This window comes from Seriola dumerili, unplaced genomic scaffold (genome assembly GCF_002260705.1).
Source record: "Seriola dumerili isolate Sdu_G_001 unplaced genomic scaffold, Sdu_1.0 BDQW01000149.1, whole genome shotgun sequence".
NCBI classification, from domain to species: domain Eukaryota; kingdom Metazoa; phylum Chordata; class Actinopteri; order Carangiformes; family Carangidae; genus Seriola; species Seriola dumerili.
Genome location: NW_019174404.1, coordinates 7,854,365 through 7,874,460, shown reverse-complemented (window position 1 = coordinate 7,874,460; position 20,096 = coordinate 7,854,365). Strand labels below are relative to the sequence as shown.

At 40.9% G+C, this 20,096-nt stretch overlaps 1 protein-coding gene across 2 annotated transcripts in view; it reads left to right on the top strand.

Annotated features, from left to right (window-relative positions):
- aqr (aquarius intron-binding spliceosomal factor) overlaps nt 1–20,096 on the top strand; it is a 46,596-nt gene that overhangs the window by 8,932 nt on the left and 17,568 nt on the right. For both annotated transcript variants that reach the window (XM_022751132.1, XM_022751131.1), the window contains exons 15-27: nt 1,366–1,468; nt 3,486–3,606; nt 3,956–4,097; nt 4,816–4,994; nt 5,951–6,118; nt 8,023–8,192; nt 9,258–9,499; nt 9,676–9,825; nt 10,609–10,678; nt 12,092–12,202; nt 12,834–12,943; nt 16,191–16,326; nt 17,814–18,023. In XM_022751132.1, the coding sequence (XP_022606853.1) occupies nt 1,366–1,468; nt 3,486–3,606; nt 3,956–4,097; nt 4,816–4,994; nt 5,951–6,118; nt 8,023–8,192; nt 9,258–9,499; nt 9,676–9,825; nt 10,609–10,678; nt 12,092–12,202; nt 12,834–12,943; nt 16,191–16,326; nt 17,814–18,023 (1,912 nt within the window). The remainder of the gene's footprint in view (nt 1–1,365; nt 1,469–3,485; nt 3,607–3,955; nt 4,098–4,815; nt 4,995–5,950; nt 6,119–8,022; nt 8,193–9,257; nt 9,500–9,675; nt 9,826–10,608; nt 10,679–12,091; nt 12,203–12,833; nt 12,944–16,190; nt 16,327–17,813; nt 18,024–20,096) is intronic.

The following is a 20,096-nucleotide window of genomic DNA, read 5'->3' as shown; positions in this document are numbered from 1 at the left end:
TCAGGCCAAAAACAAATGACACCCGATTGAAGAGTATGCATCACTTTGTGAAATTCTAGAAACAATTGAAGACAGTCATCACTCCTGGAAATGTTGAAATAACTGGTGTAATTACTTTTGTGACTTAGTTCTTCAGCATGGTCCTGTCATTGGAAAAGGTGTTAAAAAATTCACTTTTCAATGAATCCTGTTTCCTACCCTGTGGATATTATGCGACCTAAGAAAAAAATAAATCCGAAAATAAGAGCAAAGTTAAATTTTCTGCAGATTACTCAACTAGAAAAGTCATTTGTCATAGTTGTGTTTTTCTTGTGTTTCATTAGGGCCCTTACCTGACTAGTTAATGTCTTTGGTAATTTTTGTGATGAAATTACACACCAAATTAGCTTAATAGCTTTCATTTAATGACTTACCTAAAATCTAAACAAGGATCTAGACAGCCTTGAGGCTATGGAGTAAACTTTCTGTGGACCAGTTTCTGTTATGTCCACATCCTTATCTTACCCTGCCAGTGGCTCAGCTGTCAGTCATGACCTGGTCCAGTCATCTCCATTACTCAGAGTAAGTTGTTTTGCTGCTGTTATTTTGTTGCTAAGGGAAGGAATGTCCACATGACCTATGCCAGGTCATCCACTGGGCCACCAAACTGCAACATTGGCAGAATTGCCACCCCACTGGCCAAGCGTGGCATCACAACTAGCAGAATGCATGCAGATACACGGATATAGTCTGTCAGTGCCACGTGTGGCTGTCCAGTCCTGTCACAATGTGTCCAGGCCCTGTCCTTCGTTGTGTACCAGACCCTGCCTGTGTCACAGTGTGTCAGCCTGATTAAAACAGGTCTGTATGCAGAGAGCCACGCCTCAGCTTTCCGAGACGGAGATGGGCTTTGATTTTCATAATCCTGTCGCATCAGTGTGCCCCGACCTCTTAACACACACGCTGACAGAGCAGGAGTGCAGAGTCAAAGCAAACAGAAGAATTGCTTTGTGCCGCAGTGCTAACAAGCACAAAGAATTTGATAAGGCTGTGTATCTTCACACAGTGTTGTCAGTGATGTCCCAAAAACACACCTACACATCATCTCTTTTTATAAATATGATGTACCAAAGTGATGATATATAGTCAGAATGTGTTTGTCATCATCATGTAATGTTAGTAGGCATCAGATTAAGCCTGTTGTAATCTTAATCTTCACCATTTCTGTCATTACCACATCATTAGCTGCGGACAGCAATTAGCAATTAGTTACTAACTGATTTATTTTCATCCCTTCTCTAGATAAGTGTGTCAGCTAAATGTGTAATTTGCAAATGCTGCTCTTCTAGCTGACTAACCACTTGTTTATCTCATCTTTCTCCGTAGTCCCAATACGCTCCACCAGGTGGCCTCGTACCTATGTCTGCTGCCAGAGCTGCCTGAAGGGAAAGACACCACCTATGAGAAGGAAGTTCTTCTTGAGCTGTTGGTAAGTGCAGCGTAAGGGCTTTTATTATATTGTCTATGCAGGCATTTGGGTTTTAAGCCAAAGTGGCAAAGATGTGTTCCTTTTTTTCCTTCTTTTTTTGGTTTGTAGCATTTAGAGCCGTCAAGTAAATACCTTTCATACCAATACAAATCTGAGGCGTCACTGGAATGTATTGGATAATAAAGAATCATATATTACTCTGTTTAATATTGATGGAAAAAGGGGGCACTGGTCTAATCCCTTACCCTGCAACTGTGAACTTGTACTATCTTAAGTAAGTCCAGACAGGTTGCTTCTTCTTCTAAATATGGTCCTCTTGTTTTTCTTTAAATCAAAATTAAAATATGTATCCCAGGCCATCTTTAATGCCTCAGACCTCTTTAAATTGACTATAAAGAGATTGCTTAGTTGTATAAGGGAATGAAGTAATGCCTTGTGCTGTGTACTTGTCAACTGGCGATATAAAAGATGTATAATTGGTATTGGGGCACCCCTTCAAATGGTGTTGGCGAACAGTTATTTTCCAGAGCAATAGCTGGCCAGTCAGCGCTACGGCATAATAGGTTTTGTGTTTCTCATTTTGAAGTCATTAATTTAAGCTCTTGACCTTGGAATACATATACTATCCCCTCTTCACTGCTAGTCCCTCTTGAATTTGCCTTCTAATCCAATTACTATTTTATGTGGGCATTTGTGTGACGTGGGGTAAATTGAAGACAGTGCTGATGAGATAGGGAGCCTTTTTCTTTTTTTCTTTTTTTTTTTTTTAAGTATCCCTTGAAAGGCTGGAGCTAGTTTGATTGTGCTCTCTGGTTCCCCATCCCTTGCTCTCCCAATTTTCATTTTTAAAACCCCTCCAGGAATCTGCTGGTTCCTCGTCCAGTCCTAGTCTCCCCAATACACACTCACACATCTGCTGTAGACCTCTTCATCAGAGTGAGTGTTTCAAGGCTTTTCCTGCGGTTATTCATAATTACCCACTCAGACCCTCCGCAGGTCCTCTCTGAGAAGCGATGGAGAAGAGCTTTTTCATAATTATCTGATTAGATTGTTGTAGGACACAATGTCAGAGGACTCATTTGTGTGCGCCTGAGGTTGCCCCCAACAACCAGCATCTCTGACCGGGTGGGTTTAATAGGAAGGGGCCACAAGACTAGAACTCTGCCACACGGTAGCAAAACAATCATGCATGCTGCAGAGAACACAGTCAAAAATACTTAGGGAGGAAGAGCTGTTCTTTCTGAGAGGTAGTGCTGCTTTTACACAAGTGCCAGGGTTATGCTAGTTTAAGCTTTTTATCTCCTCTGGTGGAGCAGATGAGCTGGTTTGTATTCAGCAGCAGATATCACTCCCCTTGACAAAGTAAGTAATTCATGTAATGTATGTCTTTTTCCAGAAGAGTAAAGATACAATGGAAAAGATGGTTATGTGCACAACAACGAAATTTCAGTTGGGCCGGTACATGAGTAAATGTAAATGTAAATGCTAGGGTCAAAGCCTAATGCAATAAAGATACTTGCACATACCAGAATAGAAGCTCGTTCTCTTGTCCTTTATGTGGGCATTTATTTGAAGAAAACAGTTTGGTAGAACATTGCGGATAAGACTAGAATATATATATAACAAAATAACCAGTGACCACATAACTACTGAATCACATCCATGTGTGTTAAACATCTTTAATATACCTGCCCATAATACCTGCATACCTCCTTCATATCCTTTGACATGGCCTCCAGTCCCTGTAGACCAATATGCGTTGCTGGTATGATGACCCAAAATATTTAAATATTTAGCCTTTTATGCCCTTCTTGAAGTGATTTGTGAAACCTGATGTCTTGAAAATGTTTTTTTCTTCATTCAATGATCTGTCTTTTAGTAAGGGAGAAGATAAAGATCCTAGACAGCGAGCCAAATGGGCAGAGGAACATTTGGTCATTAACCCAATTTGTCTCTCATGTGTCTTGGTCCTCTCTCTTTCTCTCTCTCTCTTACTTTTTACCACACACACACACAGGTATCACGTCATGAGCGCAGAATCTCTCAGATTGAGCAACTTAACCAGATGCCCCTTTATCCAACAGAGAAGATAATCTGGGATGAGAACATTGTTCCGACAGAGTACTACTCAGGCGAAGGTGCGTGTTGCATGTGTAAATTGTGATTGTGTTTGAATGTCTAGTCAGTGCCTCATCGTCACAAGTATACACCCACGCCTTGTGGTTATCCCTTATCCTAAGGGCACTCATGGGACTGAACCGGCACCTCTCTCTTAGGGAATCCTCTTTAGTTGGCAAGGACACCTTCAGCAACTCACATACTACTGATGATTCAAGCAATGTCCTCATTAGCTGTAACATGCAGACATTCAGTACTTTGTATAGAGGCACTGACTTGCACAGTCAACTATGAGTGTGTGCGTAATTACTCACACATTTAGTTTATTATTCACTCTGCGTGTCTGTGTCCATTCATTTCGCTTCTCAGGCTGCCTGGCGTTGCCTAAGCTGAACCTCCAGTTCCTGACCCTCCATGACTACCTGTTGAGGAACTTTAACCTCTTTCGTCTAGAGTCCACCTATGAGATCAGACAGGACATAGAAGATGTGGTGTGGCGTATGAAACCATGGTGAGACGTCCTCAATTCTCTAAAGCTACAGGAAACTTGAGCCAGAATCTCTCATTTTTTTAACTTCTGTTTATGTCACATAACCACTCTTAATAACATCAGAGGTCTGAAGAAATTATTGTTTGTAAACATGGGATAATAAGCACTTCCTTAGCTAAGGCATTAAAGAATCTAGCTTTATTTGTCTCATACTCATAGTTTCAGAATGTGCAGTGAAACTCTGGGGTGACATACTCAAGAAGATGTGATAAAAGGCTCATGTGCAATAATAATGGTAAGAAGAGTAAAAATCATATAGAAAGAACAGGTTCTGAGTTTGAAATAAGATGGTTGCACACTCATTGATAAGCATCTCTCTTTTATTTCAGCCTGAGTAGAACAAATTTCCACCATTAGCTCAGCTACAGCACACTTTGTCTTTTTATTTCATTGAACAAAGATTCTTATCCACTGTCTACCTCGCAGATCGTGGCATGGCGCATTCATAATATTTTATTAAAAGACTGTGACATTTAGTACACCACATTTGGAAACCCATTGCTTAACATAATAAGTGCTCCCATTATGTCAAGTGATGTAGCAACTTGCTTGTTGTTCCTGCAAAAGTAAATAAATAAGCAGTAGTGCCATGTGCTGCCCTAAATCCAACTGATTTTCAATCTTGACAACAGCCCACAGTGCTTGTCTAACTTCTTGTTGTGTCTGTCCCTCTGCACAGGCAATCAGAGTATGGTGGAGTGGTGTTTGGAGGCTGGGCCAGGATGGCTCAGACGATCACCTCCTTTTCCATAGTAGAGGTTGCCAAGCCCAACATTGGGGAAAGCTGGCCTGCCCGTGTCCGAGCTGATGTCACTGTTAACCTCAATGTACAAGATCATATCAAGCATGAGTGGGAAGGTAATAGTCTATGTGTGTCTGTCAGCACCTTTCATATTTGTCTGTCTAACATTTACTACACATACATGTCAATCCAACTGCATTGTGTGTTGCTCATACAGAATGCAACCTATCCTCTTACATCTTAGGACTATGATACATTATTACCCTACCCTCACATATTGTGTTGCTATACCTTTACTTTTCTTATTTCCTCCTAGCAAGCAGTTGATAACCTCCATAAAGTTTTCCCTTACCACATTGTTCCATCCCATCGGGCCTTGACTCATGACCCCTGCCCACTTTAAGTCTCTGATAAGACATGCCATTTCTGTGTAGCCTCTTCCACTGAGCCTCTTTTTTTTATTTCCTGATCGTTTTTCTCTCTGTCTCTCTGTGTGTTTGATGGGGGCACTGTAGATAATGTCAACAGGAGCTTGTGTGCTTTGAAAGACATTGATTCACTAGGAACACAGAAAGCACAGCGAAGCCTTCTGCTGTAGCTCTCCAGAGAAAGATATAGGATATGCCAATGTTTCTTTCTTTGAGTTGGCAAATGCTGTAGAAGTAATGAAGTGATCACTGGCTTTACAATGTAAGCCTTATATATCCTAAATTGATGTCTTCACTTTCTTTATACCCACTTTTATGGTTTTACTTTCTTTCTTATAATTCAGTGAAAGTATGAAGTATTACTTCCTTCCATCCAGTAGCCCTTTCCCCATCGTATAATTAGAGCCTCATGTTTTAAAGATCAGGCGAATGCTGACGGGGCGGTTTCTCTTGCATCTCCAAACTCCCCCACACTACTACTCTGTCTTATTAACACTCCTCCATCACCTCCTTCTCTCTCTTTGTGCCCTTTTCACTCTCTTTCAAACTCTCTCTGTCTCTCCCCTTTCCTTCTCTCTGTCTCTAAATCCCCTTCTTTTCTTCTTTCTCTCTCTAACCGCTCTCTCCATTCTCTTACCCTGTAGGGCTGCGGAAGCACGACGTTTGCTTTCTGATCACGGTGCGGCCCAACCTGCCCTACGGCACACGCTTCGACCGGCGCCAGCCCTTTGTGGAGCAGACTGGCTTGGTGTATGTGAGAGGCTGTGAGGTGCAGGGTATGCTGGATGACAAGGGACGTGTCATTGAGGAAGGTATGCTTATAGGTGCTCCTGCCTGCAAACACACACACACACACACACACACAGACACACAGACACACACCAGTGATACATGACATCCATCCTCCCATCAGACCTCCTATATACAGTACAATCATCCACCGACTCTTCCTCGGGAGAGTGTCAGGCTGGTGTTGTCATGGTGACAGTCACAGTGAGACCTGACCTGTTCACATTAACATTCCATTAACCTGAGGTCGACAACAACACCTGAGAGCTTCAGGCCTTGCCCCCCCCCCCCCCTGCTTTATTTATTCGATTTAACTGAGGAGCTGTATTTGCTACATCTGGATAGATGTAGGACACTGAATGTGCTTGTCCTGCAGAATATAGTAATGTGTCATATGGGAAACATTCACCTCTATCTCTGAAACAAGGTATTGCCAGCAACAGTGCATTCTACCATAGGTAAGCTGATTCGATCACAACATGAACTTTATCTGTAGGCTACCGTATTTCTCTAATATGAGCCTTAGAATTTGCTGTCATCAAATATAAGACTCAGACAGACTCTGTTTTGTGTGTGTCCACACAGAAGGAATCCACTCAGACTAAATCCAAATATCTGGTCTTTCCTGGAAAGTAAAATATATTTATACAGTAACATGATCTCTGTTTACTTTGTTGTTCTCCCCACAGCCCAAAGCAGTCCCTCTGAGTGGTTGGTTCACCTAAGTTAGCCTGCAGCCCCGCTATTCTAAGTGTTTTCCTTTTCCCCTGTCGGAACATGTGTCCATGCACTGAAGCAGCCTTTCCCCTATCCTCTCTCATCTGTTTGGATTAAATATGCAGAGGGCAGGGCTTTCTAAATAGACATCCTGCCAGGAAACATGCCCTGGTGGTGTTGGCTTGGTTAAACTTTCAGATCCTCGACTGGGATAAGTGGTGCTCTGGCTAACTGGGTGGTGGGGTGATGTCACATAAATTACTGGGCACTTGGTGAAGGTGTGGGGAGACACAAGCTGAGAGGTGCAGTTTGAGACACTAATAACTGACTCATACTGTCTTATAAAAACTGTAATTCTCAAAGACAGAGCACTTCTGTAAACTATGTTACCAATGTACAAGTCTACATGAGTTAAATGAACAGTGCAGTGCACCACCCTTTAAATCATGTATTGATAAAATCCAATCTTTCAATACCTGACAGTTCAACACAAATGGCACATACTTGTTTCACACACCTAAGCCCAGCTGTCAACATTGTTATCCCATAGTGTTGAGGGTGTAGCTTTCACTCTTAGGTTGTCACAACACTCATCTTAGTAAGAGGGGGTGGGGGGGTGGGGTGTTTGAAGATCCCCACATAGCTATGCACACATGTGAACACAGACACACGTACACATGCATTGGCACAGACATCAGAGGCCAAACGGATTGAGTTTCACCCTCCTGCTCTGTGCCCTGCAACTCCATACAAGAATCTATTTAGACATCTGTGAGAGCCGCACTTGCTGCACCACACCAGCTCCCAATGGGAATAAGCCTAAAGCCTGTAGCCTGTCAGTCAAGCATGTGGATGTAACTCCTGTTCCTCAGGAGTCATAGTACTGTTGCATGGCAGGCCAGGGTGACCTCTTTTTAAAGGGTTGTATTTTTTAATGTAAAGATAAGACAGAAATTATATAGAAATCGTGGTGTTACCTCTGAGAATCAGCTGATTTAGATTCAGTTTTAATATTGACCGTTGTCCTTCTGAAGCATTTTCTGTTTTATATTTTACTTTCCTGGCCTATGTTTAGGTTTTTACTCCAATTGTACAATTTGTGACAATGTTTTGCAAATTGCCATAGAAAGTTAGATTTATTACGTCTATATTTATCGCTAAAGGCTAGGATTACCTCCTTGCTCTAACAAGTATTTTCCTTCTGTTTTAGGACCTGAACCAAAGCCTAAGCTGCGAGGAGATGCCAGAACCTTCCGTGTTTGGCTGGACCCGAACCAGTATCAACAGGACATGACCAGCAGTATTCAGAGTGGCACTGAAGACCCATATGAGACTTTCAACATCATCATGAGACGCAAACCCAAGGAGAATAATTTCAAGGTTTGGACTATATGCTGAAGCACGCAGATCACCCCTCACTGCACAATGTATTTGAGTGCTTTATCTTCAGACCTTGAGCTCTGGTCCTACCAACACCACCTCTGAGTGATGTATCGCACATATTACACTCTCGGGAATTGTAGCTGTAAGGTTGGGGCCAGGGCAGCTCTGAGATTACCACCCACTCAAGGCCCTCCCAATGATCCCAATGAGAGACACTTCTCACTGGATATCCATGTCATATGCACTGCCACCTGTCTCTCACATTTAAAAATCCCCTTGTGGCAACAAGCCAACGTTTTGTAGTATACTGTCGTTATGCCTTCTATAGGAAATCACAACCCCGTTATATTGTCAGTATAACATGCAGGCGTCCTCAGCAGAGACCTTCGGTTAAAGAAGGTTAAAATAGGTAAATCTACAGTACATTGATATTTTCACAGATATCAAAGTTTTTCAGCAGGTCACGGAAGTTATCCATTTGTATGGAATGTGTGAAACTTTTGTTAAAAATCCCATCCGTCTTATGTTTTTTTTCCTCCATTTTGTTCAACATTTTTTACAATGTCAACCATGCACTCTTTGCTTTTTATCACATTCTTTTATTTGAGAGCTTCTCGTTACGGCCTTGTCAAATCTAATTCAGCACACCCATTTCTGTCTTTCACAGCCAGAGCAATGACAGATGTTTTTGAAGTTTTTTTTTTTTTTTCTTGAAGTTTAAAAGCACAGGAACTAATGGATATTCAAGAAACATTCTTCTCAATCTTTGATGTGTGACACAGATAAAAGTAAACATGTTTCCCCACACAGTGTTTGATGCACAGGGTATTAGACAGTTTGCGTCTCATTAAAATATAATTGACAGACATACAAATTACCTGCTGTCCCATCAGCCCACCACAAATCTATTCTTATCCTGCTAAACCACCTCTTGTGGGATGGTTGTCTGTTGTCTGACATGACTCATTCAGTGAGATTTTTCTCCTTCAAGTTCTTACTTTTTTTTTTAACTTTACACTCTATTGGTTTGATATCTGTCACATATTTCTTTCTCTGTTTCAGGCGGTGCTAGAGACCATCAGACACCTGATGAACACAGAGTGTGTTGTCCCAGACTGGCTTCATGACATTATCCTAGGCTATGGCGACCCAGGCAGTGCCCACTACTCCAAAATGCCCAATCAGATCTCCGCATTGGACTTCAATGACACCTTTCTGTCCCTGGACCATTTACATTCATGTTTCCCTGGTAAAACCATAAAAGTCACAGAGGAGAATCCTGAACTGCAAGTCCCCCCTTTCAGGTGAAAATCAAAGATCCAATAATCAAATGAAAATGAGAAAAATCATAACTATACATTAGTATTTTATTTACTTGTAGTACAATTTCCATACTAGATACAGTTGATTGCATTGAATTGTATTGTGGCATAATAGTCTTTTAATAATCTTCTTTTCTTTCCTCCTTATTCTTTCCCAGAATCAAGTTTCCCATCTCAAACAAAACTGACAAAGGGAAAAAGAGAAAGGCAGATGAAGAAGTGGAAGACAAAGAGGAAGACAAGACCTTGGTTGTTGAGCCCTATGTCACCCTCAACCGTGGGCCCTATCCCTACAACCAGCCCAAACGGTGAGAGGTCAAGGCCACGACTCAGGCCCTCTCATTAATAACTTTACACAATTAGGAGTTGAAAAGTTGTTCAGTGTTTGTTTATACCTTGACTTCTCTCTGAAGCCAGCACATTGACCTCTTTAAAGATGGTTAAACTTTAACTAGTACTCTACCCACAGCATTAAGTATAAACAGTCATGCCTGAGGCCTAAGTGTGTATTATATTGTAGCATACCATGCGTACTTTGCTCTATCCAAAACACCTTTTCAGTATAAAAGAGTACAGAGGTGCAAGTCAAATGCTTATCATAGGTAAACTGCTCGGGACCTGACTATTATTATTTGTTTGTCCGTGTTTGTCTCCATGGTACCTCTTCTGGCTTGTTCACCATGTAATGTGGTGGTGCTATTTCGGTTGTTGTTGTGCTACATTAGTAGATGGAAATTTTTAAGCAATTAAAGGTGAACAGAAAAGGCTTTAACATTCCTCTACTCATTATAACACCACTGAATAATTGCCCTTCATCAAAATTTAAGATTCATCTGCTGGTGTTTTAGGATTTCCAGTTTACACTTTGATATTTAAATCTTTATAGCAACAACATGTCCACAGGGAAACCCAGACTTAACAATCTTTCAAGATGGTTTCAGAAAACTTCACAACAAAACTTGCGGCATTAAGCATCTCTTAAAAAAACAAATTAAATCATTTGAAAACAAATTGTTTATGCTGTCAAGGCCCTTTAGTATTTTAGGCTAATTACTTGCTTTTCTAATATCAGCTGTGGAAATTTCTTACAGGAATACAATCCAGTTCACTCCTACTCAGATTGAAGCCATTCGAGCTGGGATGCAGCCAGGACTCACCATGGTAAGAACTCTGTATTTAGTGTTTCACTGTGTAAGTGGCTCACATAAGTTTTATTGTTGAATTGAAGCTTTCAGAAGAAAACCGCAAGATTTAGATTATGTATTTGACAAAAATCACAACGGCCTCCAACAAACAGTAATTTTGGATGTCTGGCTTCGACAGAAAAAATGAGTCCCAGAACATCATGGACTTAATTATGAGGACAAACTATATTTTAAATCCAGCCGTATTAAGTTATCATGCGTATCCTTGAGTGAGCATGATGCTGTCTGGGCAAAGCCTCTTGTCGGTCCTTTGAGTGCTGATACTGCAGGTGCATGCTGTTCCAGCTCGCTGTTATGAAGCCAAAGATTTGAAGTCATTAATCTTAGTGATGTATACCAAGGGGAATTCCCTCTACAGTAAATATGCTGTTGTTTGATGTCACTGTCTCCATCATTCATGTAAAGTGATTTTCCGGAAACCTCTGTAATTTTGGCACTTTCATGAGATGTTCAACTACACATAAAATGACATAGGATTACAGCTATGAATACACCCAATTCAAATGCACATCCACAACCATGTCATTCCAACCTGGTATTGTATCTCTAAAGGAGTGTAACTGTTTTGACAAAAGTGCTGTTCCACTGTGGTGATTGGAAGCTGGCAGTGGGATCTGAGTTATTTATTGTGTTGCCAGCTGAAGTAAATATGGCAAGTAGGCTATCAGCAGAGTCGTAAAACAACTCTGTATGCATACCTTCTTCGGCTCCTCTCCTCAGTCCCTCTAACCTTCCTTCTTGGCATATGGCACAGTCATTAGCAGCCATAACAAACACACACTACCTCCTGGTCTGCCTAGCTTGGCTTTCATGTAGGGAAACCAAGGAGCTGATTATGTACTGATTTATGCAGGAATATCTAATTGTGCTTACTATTTTTAGCAGAAATTACTCACCTGAGAGCTGTTTCATGAATATGAATATTTATTTAATAAATTAGATGTGCTATTCCCTGCAGTTAAGTAAATATGAGGCTTATTATCATGGTAACTTGTATACAGTGCTGAAGTACTCCTAGCATTTAGATAATAAAAACAAAGAAAGGCTTGAAAGATGCTTATTCCTCCTATAGCTCTTCTCCTTTTTCAGTAGCTCTGTTTCCTAGCCCATCTGTGCAGTCATTGGGACCGTCTTAGCATGCCAGGCAACACCACATTGCATTGGGTCCGTCTGAGCATGGCCAATGATGGGGCACTAGCCTAGCCTGTTCTGACATGCCCATGGCCTAGCTGTCACAACCACTAGATTGTCTACAGGGGGAGCCTCTTTGCACTGTAACCTAACTTCTGATTGTGGTTATCTTTTATCTTATCTTTATCTTTTCATTTCTCTCTTTACACCTATTCTTCATTTCCCTCTGTGTCTCCAGGTTGTAGGACCACCAGGTACCGGAAAGACGGATGTTGCCGTTCAGATCATCTCAAACCTCTACCACAACTTTCCTGAACAGAGGACCCTTATAGTCACACATTCAAACCAGGTTAACACACGCGCATACACGCATGCGCGCTCACACACACACACACACACACACACACACACACACACACACACACACACACACACACACACACACACACACACACCAGCTCTGATCTCTGAAAAGTTTCCCTAACACTCTGCTCAAAAACTGTGAAGCTGTCTAGAGAATTTACAGCTTGTGCTCAGAACTGCCCATTAATCAGGCGATAGTCATATTCAAACCTTGGAGGAAAAATTAAAATCTAAGCTCCCTTGTGCCCTGGTCTTCCCCCCTCAGTGTTTAATCATAAAGTAATCTGCTGTTGTTTTACACCAATGGAAGCTTGCCAGAAGGAGCCTCATCTACAAGAAGTATACTTCGATATAATGATGAAATACCTTATTCTTATGCAGTAGTTCCGCTTTCCATTTATATTTCTTAAACTGGAAAAGACACTTGCTTTAAAGCAAGCTAAATATCTTGCATAACACATCAATCGAGGATTGGACCAAATTCATAGATTGAAAGAAGAGTCAAAACAAATTTATATGCACAGGGACTGTTGATAGATGGCATTACACACACATCAAAGAAAAAGTTTTCCTTGTTTGATCATGTTTATTTGTTACCATGGTTCATTCTACATTAGGCTCTGAACCAGCTGTTTGAAAAGATCATGGCACTAGACATCGATGAGCGTCACCTCCTGCGTCTGGGCCACGGAGAGGAGGAGCTAGAGACTGAGAAGGACTTCAGCAGGTGAGGACAGCACAGGGACAGGTGGAGAGAGAACACACACACACAGATGGATGCACCTAAACAAACAGAAATGCACGTGAAAATTGAGACAACTTGAATTCACACATGGATGTGTGAAAGTGCATTCAACAAATTGTTACAGCCTTACAGTGCATATGCACTACAGAGGCAGTCCTCACAGTTTGGTCCCAGCCAACAACAACAACAACACGCACACACGCATGCACGCACACACACATACATGCATTAAGATAGCCCAGCTGCCCACATACATAATTAGTCTGAGCCAACACAGTGACAGGGCTACTCGATACTCCCATATGCCAGGCCAGGAACCTGGTTTATCTTCATTAGGCATCGTTGGCCTCTCAGGCCTTTCTACCAGTGTAAGGGATCTTTCCCTACAGCCCTCCACTCACAGGCAATGCATGTCTTATTAACCCACTCATCGCTATTCTGGACTACAATAACTGACCCCAGACCTGTTTTTACCAGCCACTGTGAGAATAATCAAGAGGTGGATGGCAAAACACCATGTAGAGAGAGATATGTAGATTTACCACAGGTGTGGAAAACGCCATGAATGTTTGAAGTGTTTCTAGAGCTGCCTAAAAGTCATAGCAAACGAGTAATTCTGAATGTTTTGGAAACTTATTTTAGTAAACAATGTTAATCCACTGGGTGTCTGGATCATATAAGATCTGTAGTTGTAGTTGTGGCTGACCAAAATAAGAAAACATGCATAACACCGCCAAATTGCTAGAAAATACTTAATCATAATATGTAGTGTAATGTACAAATTATTTAAATGTTTAGTGAAATGTTTAAGAACCTTTGTTATAAGTTGAACAGTGAAGGAGCTTTAGTAATGTTGTCATTTTTCAACCTCAGGGATACATGAAACCGTTCTGTTAATAATTCACCTACAACAATATGATGGGATAATTAAATGAATAAATACATGGATGAATAAACAATTACATGAATAAATACATTTCATTTCAGATTTTTAAAACCATTAGAATGTTGGTCTCAGGTCAGGCCCCTCTTAAATTTGGTGGGTGACATTACCTGACTGTAATTTGATTTAATGAAGCCGACATGTAGTTTTAGCACAAGTTGTTTTAGAACTTTCTTTGTCTACACCCTAATGGGCACATAAAACACATAGTACTGCTATTCCTTATGCTGCACTGGTGGCAGGGCACAGAACAAATAGCCTCAGACAAGAACCACTAGAGTCCTGTTAAGGAAGCTCCAGTAGTTCCCAGCTCTCCCTCACCCACGTGTTTTTGTAAGCTTCACTCTGTCTGTGTCTGTGTGTGTCTGTCTGTGTCTGTGTGTATCTCTCTGCGTCTGTGTGTGTGTGTGTGTGTGTGTGTGTGTGTGTGTGTGTGTGTGTGTGTGTGTGTGTGTGTGTGTGTGTGTGTGTGTGTGTGTGTGTGTGTGTGTGTAATGCCTTGAAGGATAATGACTCAGTCCTCACTACTGAGACATACTGAGATGGGAAAAGAGAAGGTGGGGGGCAGTGCACTTTAAGCACTCATGACAGACTTGAGAAGAAGAGATTATCTCACGATACCCAAAACATTTACAGTTCTACGTGACTGCTGCTATATTTAACACCATTATTAGATGAATCAGTCAGAACCCTTTCTTTTTTTTTTTTACTAGCAATTCTTTTAACCTGCTTTCAAATATAAATAGCTCAGTATTATTAAATATTATTAAGTTTTTATGCTGTTACTATTTAAAGTTCCCTTATAGCCTACTTTGTTAACTACCACCTTATCCATCTGTGGCACTGAGCACCCTATATCTCTTAGCAACACTTCCAATGGAGGGAGGGGTTATGCATGTCGCTCATTTGCTACACGCCGTGTGAGACTATTGCCAGTGTGAGTATATGACTTTAGTATGACTAGCATTGTATGGGAACTGAGGTCTGCACATGGAAGCAGTCTGTTACCTTCTTAAATTATGCAGCAACACAGATATAAAAGAAAGAGCTTTGGCTAGCAACATATAATATGTTCCTGCCTGCCTGGCTGCCTCATAACAACATGCAGACTCCACACTCCTTCCACCCCACTGACACCAGTGAGAGGAAAGAGCCAGAGAGTTTTAATTAACAGTGTGTATGAGATGAAAAATGGAAGGCAGTGCTCCTATGAATGCCTAACAAAGGGAAAGCCACAGCACTACCAATTAACAATGCCTCCATGCATTTCATGATGAATTTTGTGCTGTTTTAATTAGATTTTGAGAGTGGAGCATAGGGGAGATCACATTTAGTTGTTGACAGTCTGTATTTGCACCCTAGATTCATTAAAAAGAGTGTCCGCCTTCAGGTTCAAGCACAGTTGCTGAAAGTTTTACCATTATTGGATTTAAAATCTAATAAATAAATAAAAGTATATCCATGTCAATAAATGAAGCCTGTTGTATCTTTTTGGGTTTCTGTTTCAGAGTGTAGCTTAATGCATTACAGGGAAGCAAGGTCACACTCCATTTTTATTTAATTTTTAAATTTAATTATTCAGGCCAAACAGGCAGATCAGTGTGATCATCTGCTGACTGAGGATCACAGGGTCTAAAAATAGAATTCACCTCTAGTATTACCCTGCGACCCCTCCCACTTCCTGTCCCCTTCCTGTGTGTGCTGCTTGTCTCGTTGCCAGCTGCTAATTGTTTTTAAGCAGCATTGTTTAGCTGCACAATAGGATGCAAGATAGAACCTAAACAAAGCTTGTGTACAACCAAAGACAGTTACTGCCCTCTCTAACCTCTTTAATCAAGGGTCATATTTACAATATATTTGACTCTGTAAAACACCATATATCCTCAGGTGACCAGAATATGTTCACCTGCATGCTCTGAACCAAAGGTAAAAACACTTTAAAGGCAATTACTACCAAAATTCCCCACAATCAACTCAACAGTCACATGACAAGTTTTAGATTAAGATCAACTCAGCTCTATTAATCAATTGATTGACAATGAACAATCTGATGGCATGGTGGGCAGTGATCCAGATCAGATCAGAGGCTGAATCCACAAGTTAATGTTATATTACCTGTTTGTTATATGCGGTAGTTTGTCTGAAGTCTCTATGTGGGTTGCTCCACCAGTATGTAGGTCTCTCATAAACATTTATCTCATGATTTGTAACTATCTGTTTATCCTGAATACAAAAAGCTAAACAATTAAGATTGTTGACTAACTATGCTGTGCTATGTGTCTCCAGATATGGCAGGGTAAACTACGTCCTAGCCAGAAGGCTGGAGCTCCTCAAAGAGGTGGGAAGGTTACAGGAGAGCTTGGATGTCCCAGGAGATGTTTCTTACACCTGTGAGACTGCTGGACACTTCTACCTCTACCAGGTAAGACTATAACCTATTGTGTATGTGTTTTTGTTATGCCCAGAGGGAAAAAAATGGACGTGATTGAGTCATAAGCCATTTTTTAATAGGCTTTGTTTCTGATTTTGTGCTTGGCATAAAGATTCAGCAAAACAAACCTGCAATAATTCCTGGTGATTTTTTCAGTCAGCCGCTCCTCTCCGTCCTACTATTAATTCACTGTACATCCTGAAATTTGTGTTTGGATATTACTATTGATTCATAGCGAGAGACAGTTGAGGGGATCCAGGAGATATTTTGCAGAATTAATTAGAATGGATTTCTGTATTGTCTGTCCTGTTCCTCAGACATATTCATGCCAATCAAATTCAGACATTATTGAAGTTTCCTTCCCCCAGACTCACTGCTGTTTTTGCCTAGACTGCAAATACTTAGAACTCAACTCTGGTTGTTTATTCCTGTCACCTAATTATTACTGTCCTCACGGACTGCAGGATAAATTACATACTTGCATTCTCATGCTTCACTAGGAGGGATCTAAAATAGACATTATAGACCTGTGTAACAGGAAGCTCAGTTTAATACCCACCAATTTTTTTCTGAAGAAAAAAAAAACAAGCAACTGTCAGTCAAGTATCACAAGTATCACATCACATCACAACAGTAATGTGAGACATTTATAAACAGTGCAAAGATGCCAATGACATAGTTCTCAGAGGTGGTCATTTCTCAAACTACATCTTATGGTAGATAGTTGGTGAGTCAAAGCCATAACAAATACCATGGCTGTTACATGAGCTTCAGTGTCAAAGTTTATCATGGTGCCATTTTTGCACCTTGCCAGCAGTCTATAGTATAGGTCTAGCTCTTTTCCACACACACACTACTGTGGTTCCTTATTAATTTGATGCTGCATGGAGATTAGATTCTCAACCTACACCTCATATAAGCTGAGTTCTTTTATTTATATAGCTCTGAAAACTGGCCATCAGTGTATTATTGTGATATTTAAAGATATGAATGTCATGAAGTTGTTAGCGTGGTTTCGATGGTGGTCTTAATAGTCCGTACAGACAGATACTTAACACACAATTAAGATGCGTCCTCCAGCAGACTCATCCTTAAAGTTGTTTTTTCACAAACTAGGCTACCCTGCTGTTTAGTTGAAGCTGGTTTATTAGGTGCTCAGCAGGGGCACTTCTACAAGAGTGGCTATCTGTTCTCATTTGTTTATAATGTGCTTGTAACTATGGTCAAAGTATTATAAAGAAAATACAACAAACACCATTTAGGCTGGGCAGATTCATGCAATACCCAATACCCTCATACAGCATTTTGTTAAACATTAAACCTCCATCAACCAGCTAGTGCAGTTTTGTAGTGATTTCCTAAGTTTAAACACAACTGTGGTTCTGCAATATTTTAGTTTTTACTTTTCAGTATAATTTCAACAGCAGCAATACATTGGAGCTTCATGGATGTGTATGTCTGCTCTCTGTCCATTACAGGTGATATCTCGTTGGGAAGAGTACATGAGCAAGGTCAGGCCTAAGCAGGGCAAGAAAGTGGAAGTGGAGGTTGTGGCTGCCCACTTTCCCTTCCACAAGTACTTCTCCAACGCCCCCCAGCCTGTGTTCAAGGGTCGGTCGTATGAAGAGGACATGGACATTGCAGAGGGCTGCTACCGTCACATCAAGAAAATATTTACCCAGCTGGAAGTAAGAAGGACACGCACACACACACAAAATACACAGTCTCCCACTACTGAGCAACACCCAGCAGGATGTAAAGAGGTTAATAAAGTGCATTAAGGCAAAGCAATTTTATTTATAGAGCACATGTCATTACGGTTAAATTTAATGTGCTTTGCATTAAAATGCACAGTGACAAATAACGCACAGAAGCATACACAAACACACACAGATTATGTCAGCTGGATTTGATGTTGCTCGCAGACTGTTTGCCAGCTGTGTGTCCAGGTGTTCAACATTCACTCATGCACAAGTAACTATTCCTTACTGGCCACCGTAGTGACAGGTTGTTGAGATTAACAGTAATTGGTCAGACACTGACTGTCTCTTTGTGGCTGTGTCTGCTTCTGAGTAGCTGTTATGCCACTTTTACATCCAACTTTTAGTCATCACCTGTCTCTGCTTCAGTTGAAAGAGTGAATCATTATATAAGACACTTAACAGTACTTGTATTGTATACCTGTAGACATGTTTGCTGACCCTTTTGGAAAAGCTAAGCAACACAACAAAATGATGAAAGCTACTAGTACTCATATTTTTTTACTCTCTCTCTCTGTCACTCTTTTTCACACCCTTTCACACTCACAAACATGCAGCTGAAGATGTGTTATCGTTCCTCCTCAACCATTCGAGTATTTCTATAGGGATAACAATAACTTTTCAGATTTATGGGAACACCAAGAAGGTCTCTGAAAAGCAATAAAGAAGTTATTGGCTGGAGGTAATATCCCAACACGTGTGGTGACCTTGATTTATCTGGCTGGCCTCTGTATCACTGCATCACAGCACCTCTCCCTCCTCCCTCAGCCTCACCCATGCTGCAGTGAAATCTGTACACCCATTAAGAGGTATTGCTGTCTGTGGCGCAGGGTAGGGAAAGCAACCAACATCCTGCTGAATTTGCTTATCTGTCTGCCTTTTCAAATGTAAAAGCAGTATGGAATAAGCTGTCATAGGAATATCCTAAGAATTTATTGCTCGACAGACAGATAGACAGGGACACAGTGTGCCTCCTGAGATTCTTCTCTGTATACATCTCCAGTTTCCTCCTCTGCAGTCCCACTACATCTTTACTGCTAATTACTTCTTTTTGTTTTTTTCCCCCTCTTCCCTCTCAGTGTCCCTGAATCCTTACCATCTTGATTTCACCCTTCAACCGCTCTGGAGCCATGGGGGTTAAAAATAGACCCCATCAATATTGCATGTTTTGATTGGTTTAATATTAATGCTAAAATAGTAACACATCAAAAATTTATACCCCAGTGCTGTCCAAGTCTATTTCTCCCATCCTCCCTCCCTCTCTCCCTTTGCTGCCCCTACATAGCTAGTGTGGCAACCTGAAAATAGCTCGCCTGTTTACCCATATCCCCACTACTTCACTTCACACCGCCATGATATTGACTTTCTGAGGTGAACTGATTCGTATTTTGGTTAAAAATGTCCCTAATTTTTCCATTGCAGTATAAGCTGTGTAAGAAAATCTGTGCTAAAGTGCTCCTCAAGCTGCAGTTATTGAACAGCAAACTACACCAAGTGTATTTGTCTGCAGAGCAGCCCTGTGTCTGACTGGTCTCTATATCTCTTCATCATGGGAAAAGAGGATTCTCCTAATGAGAGTAGAAAACAGAGGTATTATGTTAATGACATGTTTCATTAAAAGGCAGGGTAGGTTGCCAGTCACTTCATGTCTTTTGTGACTGTCCTGTAGTTTGAAATTATTAGCGGCAATTGGAGCTATTAGAGTGCTAGGTCTTAAGTTTTTAGAACACCTACATCTATTGAATGCGGGTAGATACAACAATGTATCCGATGTGTTTTTGGCCTGCCTTTTTTTCTATTAAAGGTGCTATTACTTTGCCTTAGACAATCATCTTATCCATCTTCTTTCACAGTAATCATCCATCATTTTTGTCACATTCTGTCACCTTCCAATAACCATTAAAGTTTCCCTTCACAACCCCAGTGTGAAATTGAAACTGAATTCACAAATCGATGACTACATGGTAGGTATTCTAACTCTGAGCAAGTTTTCTCACAGTA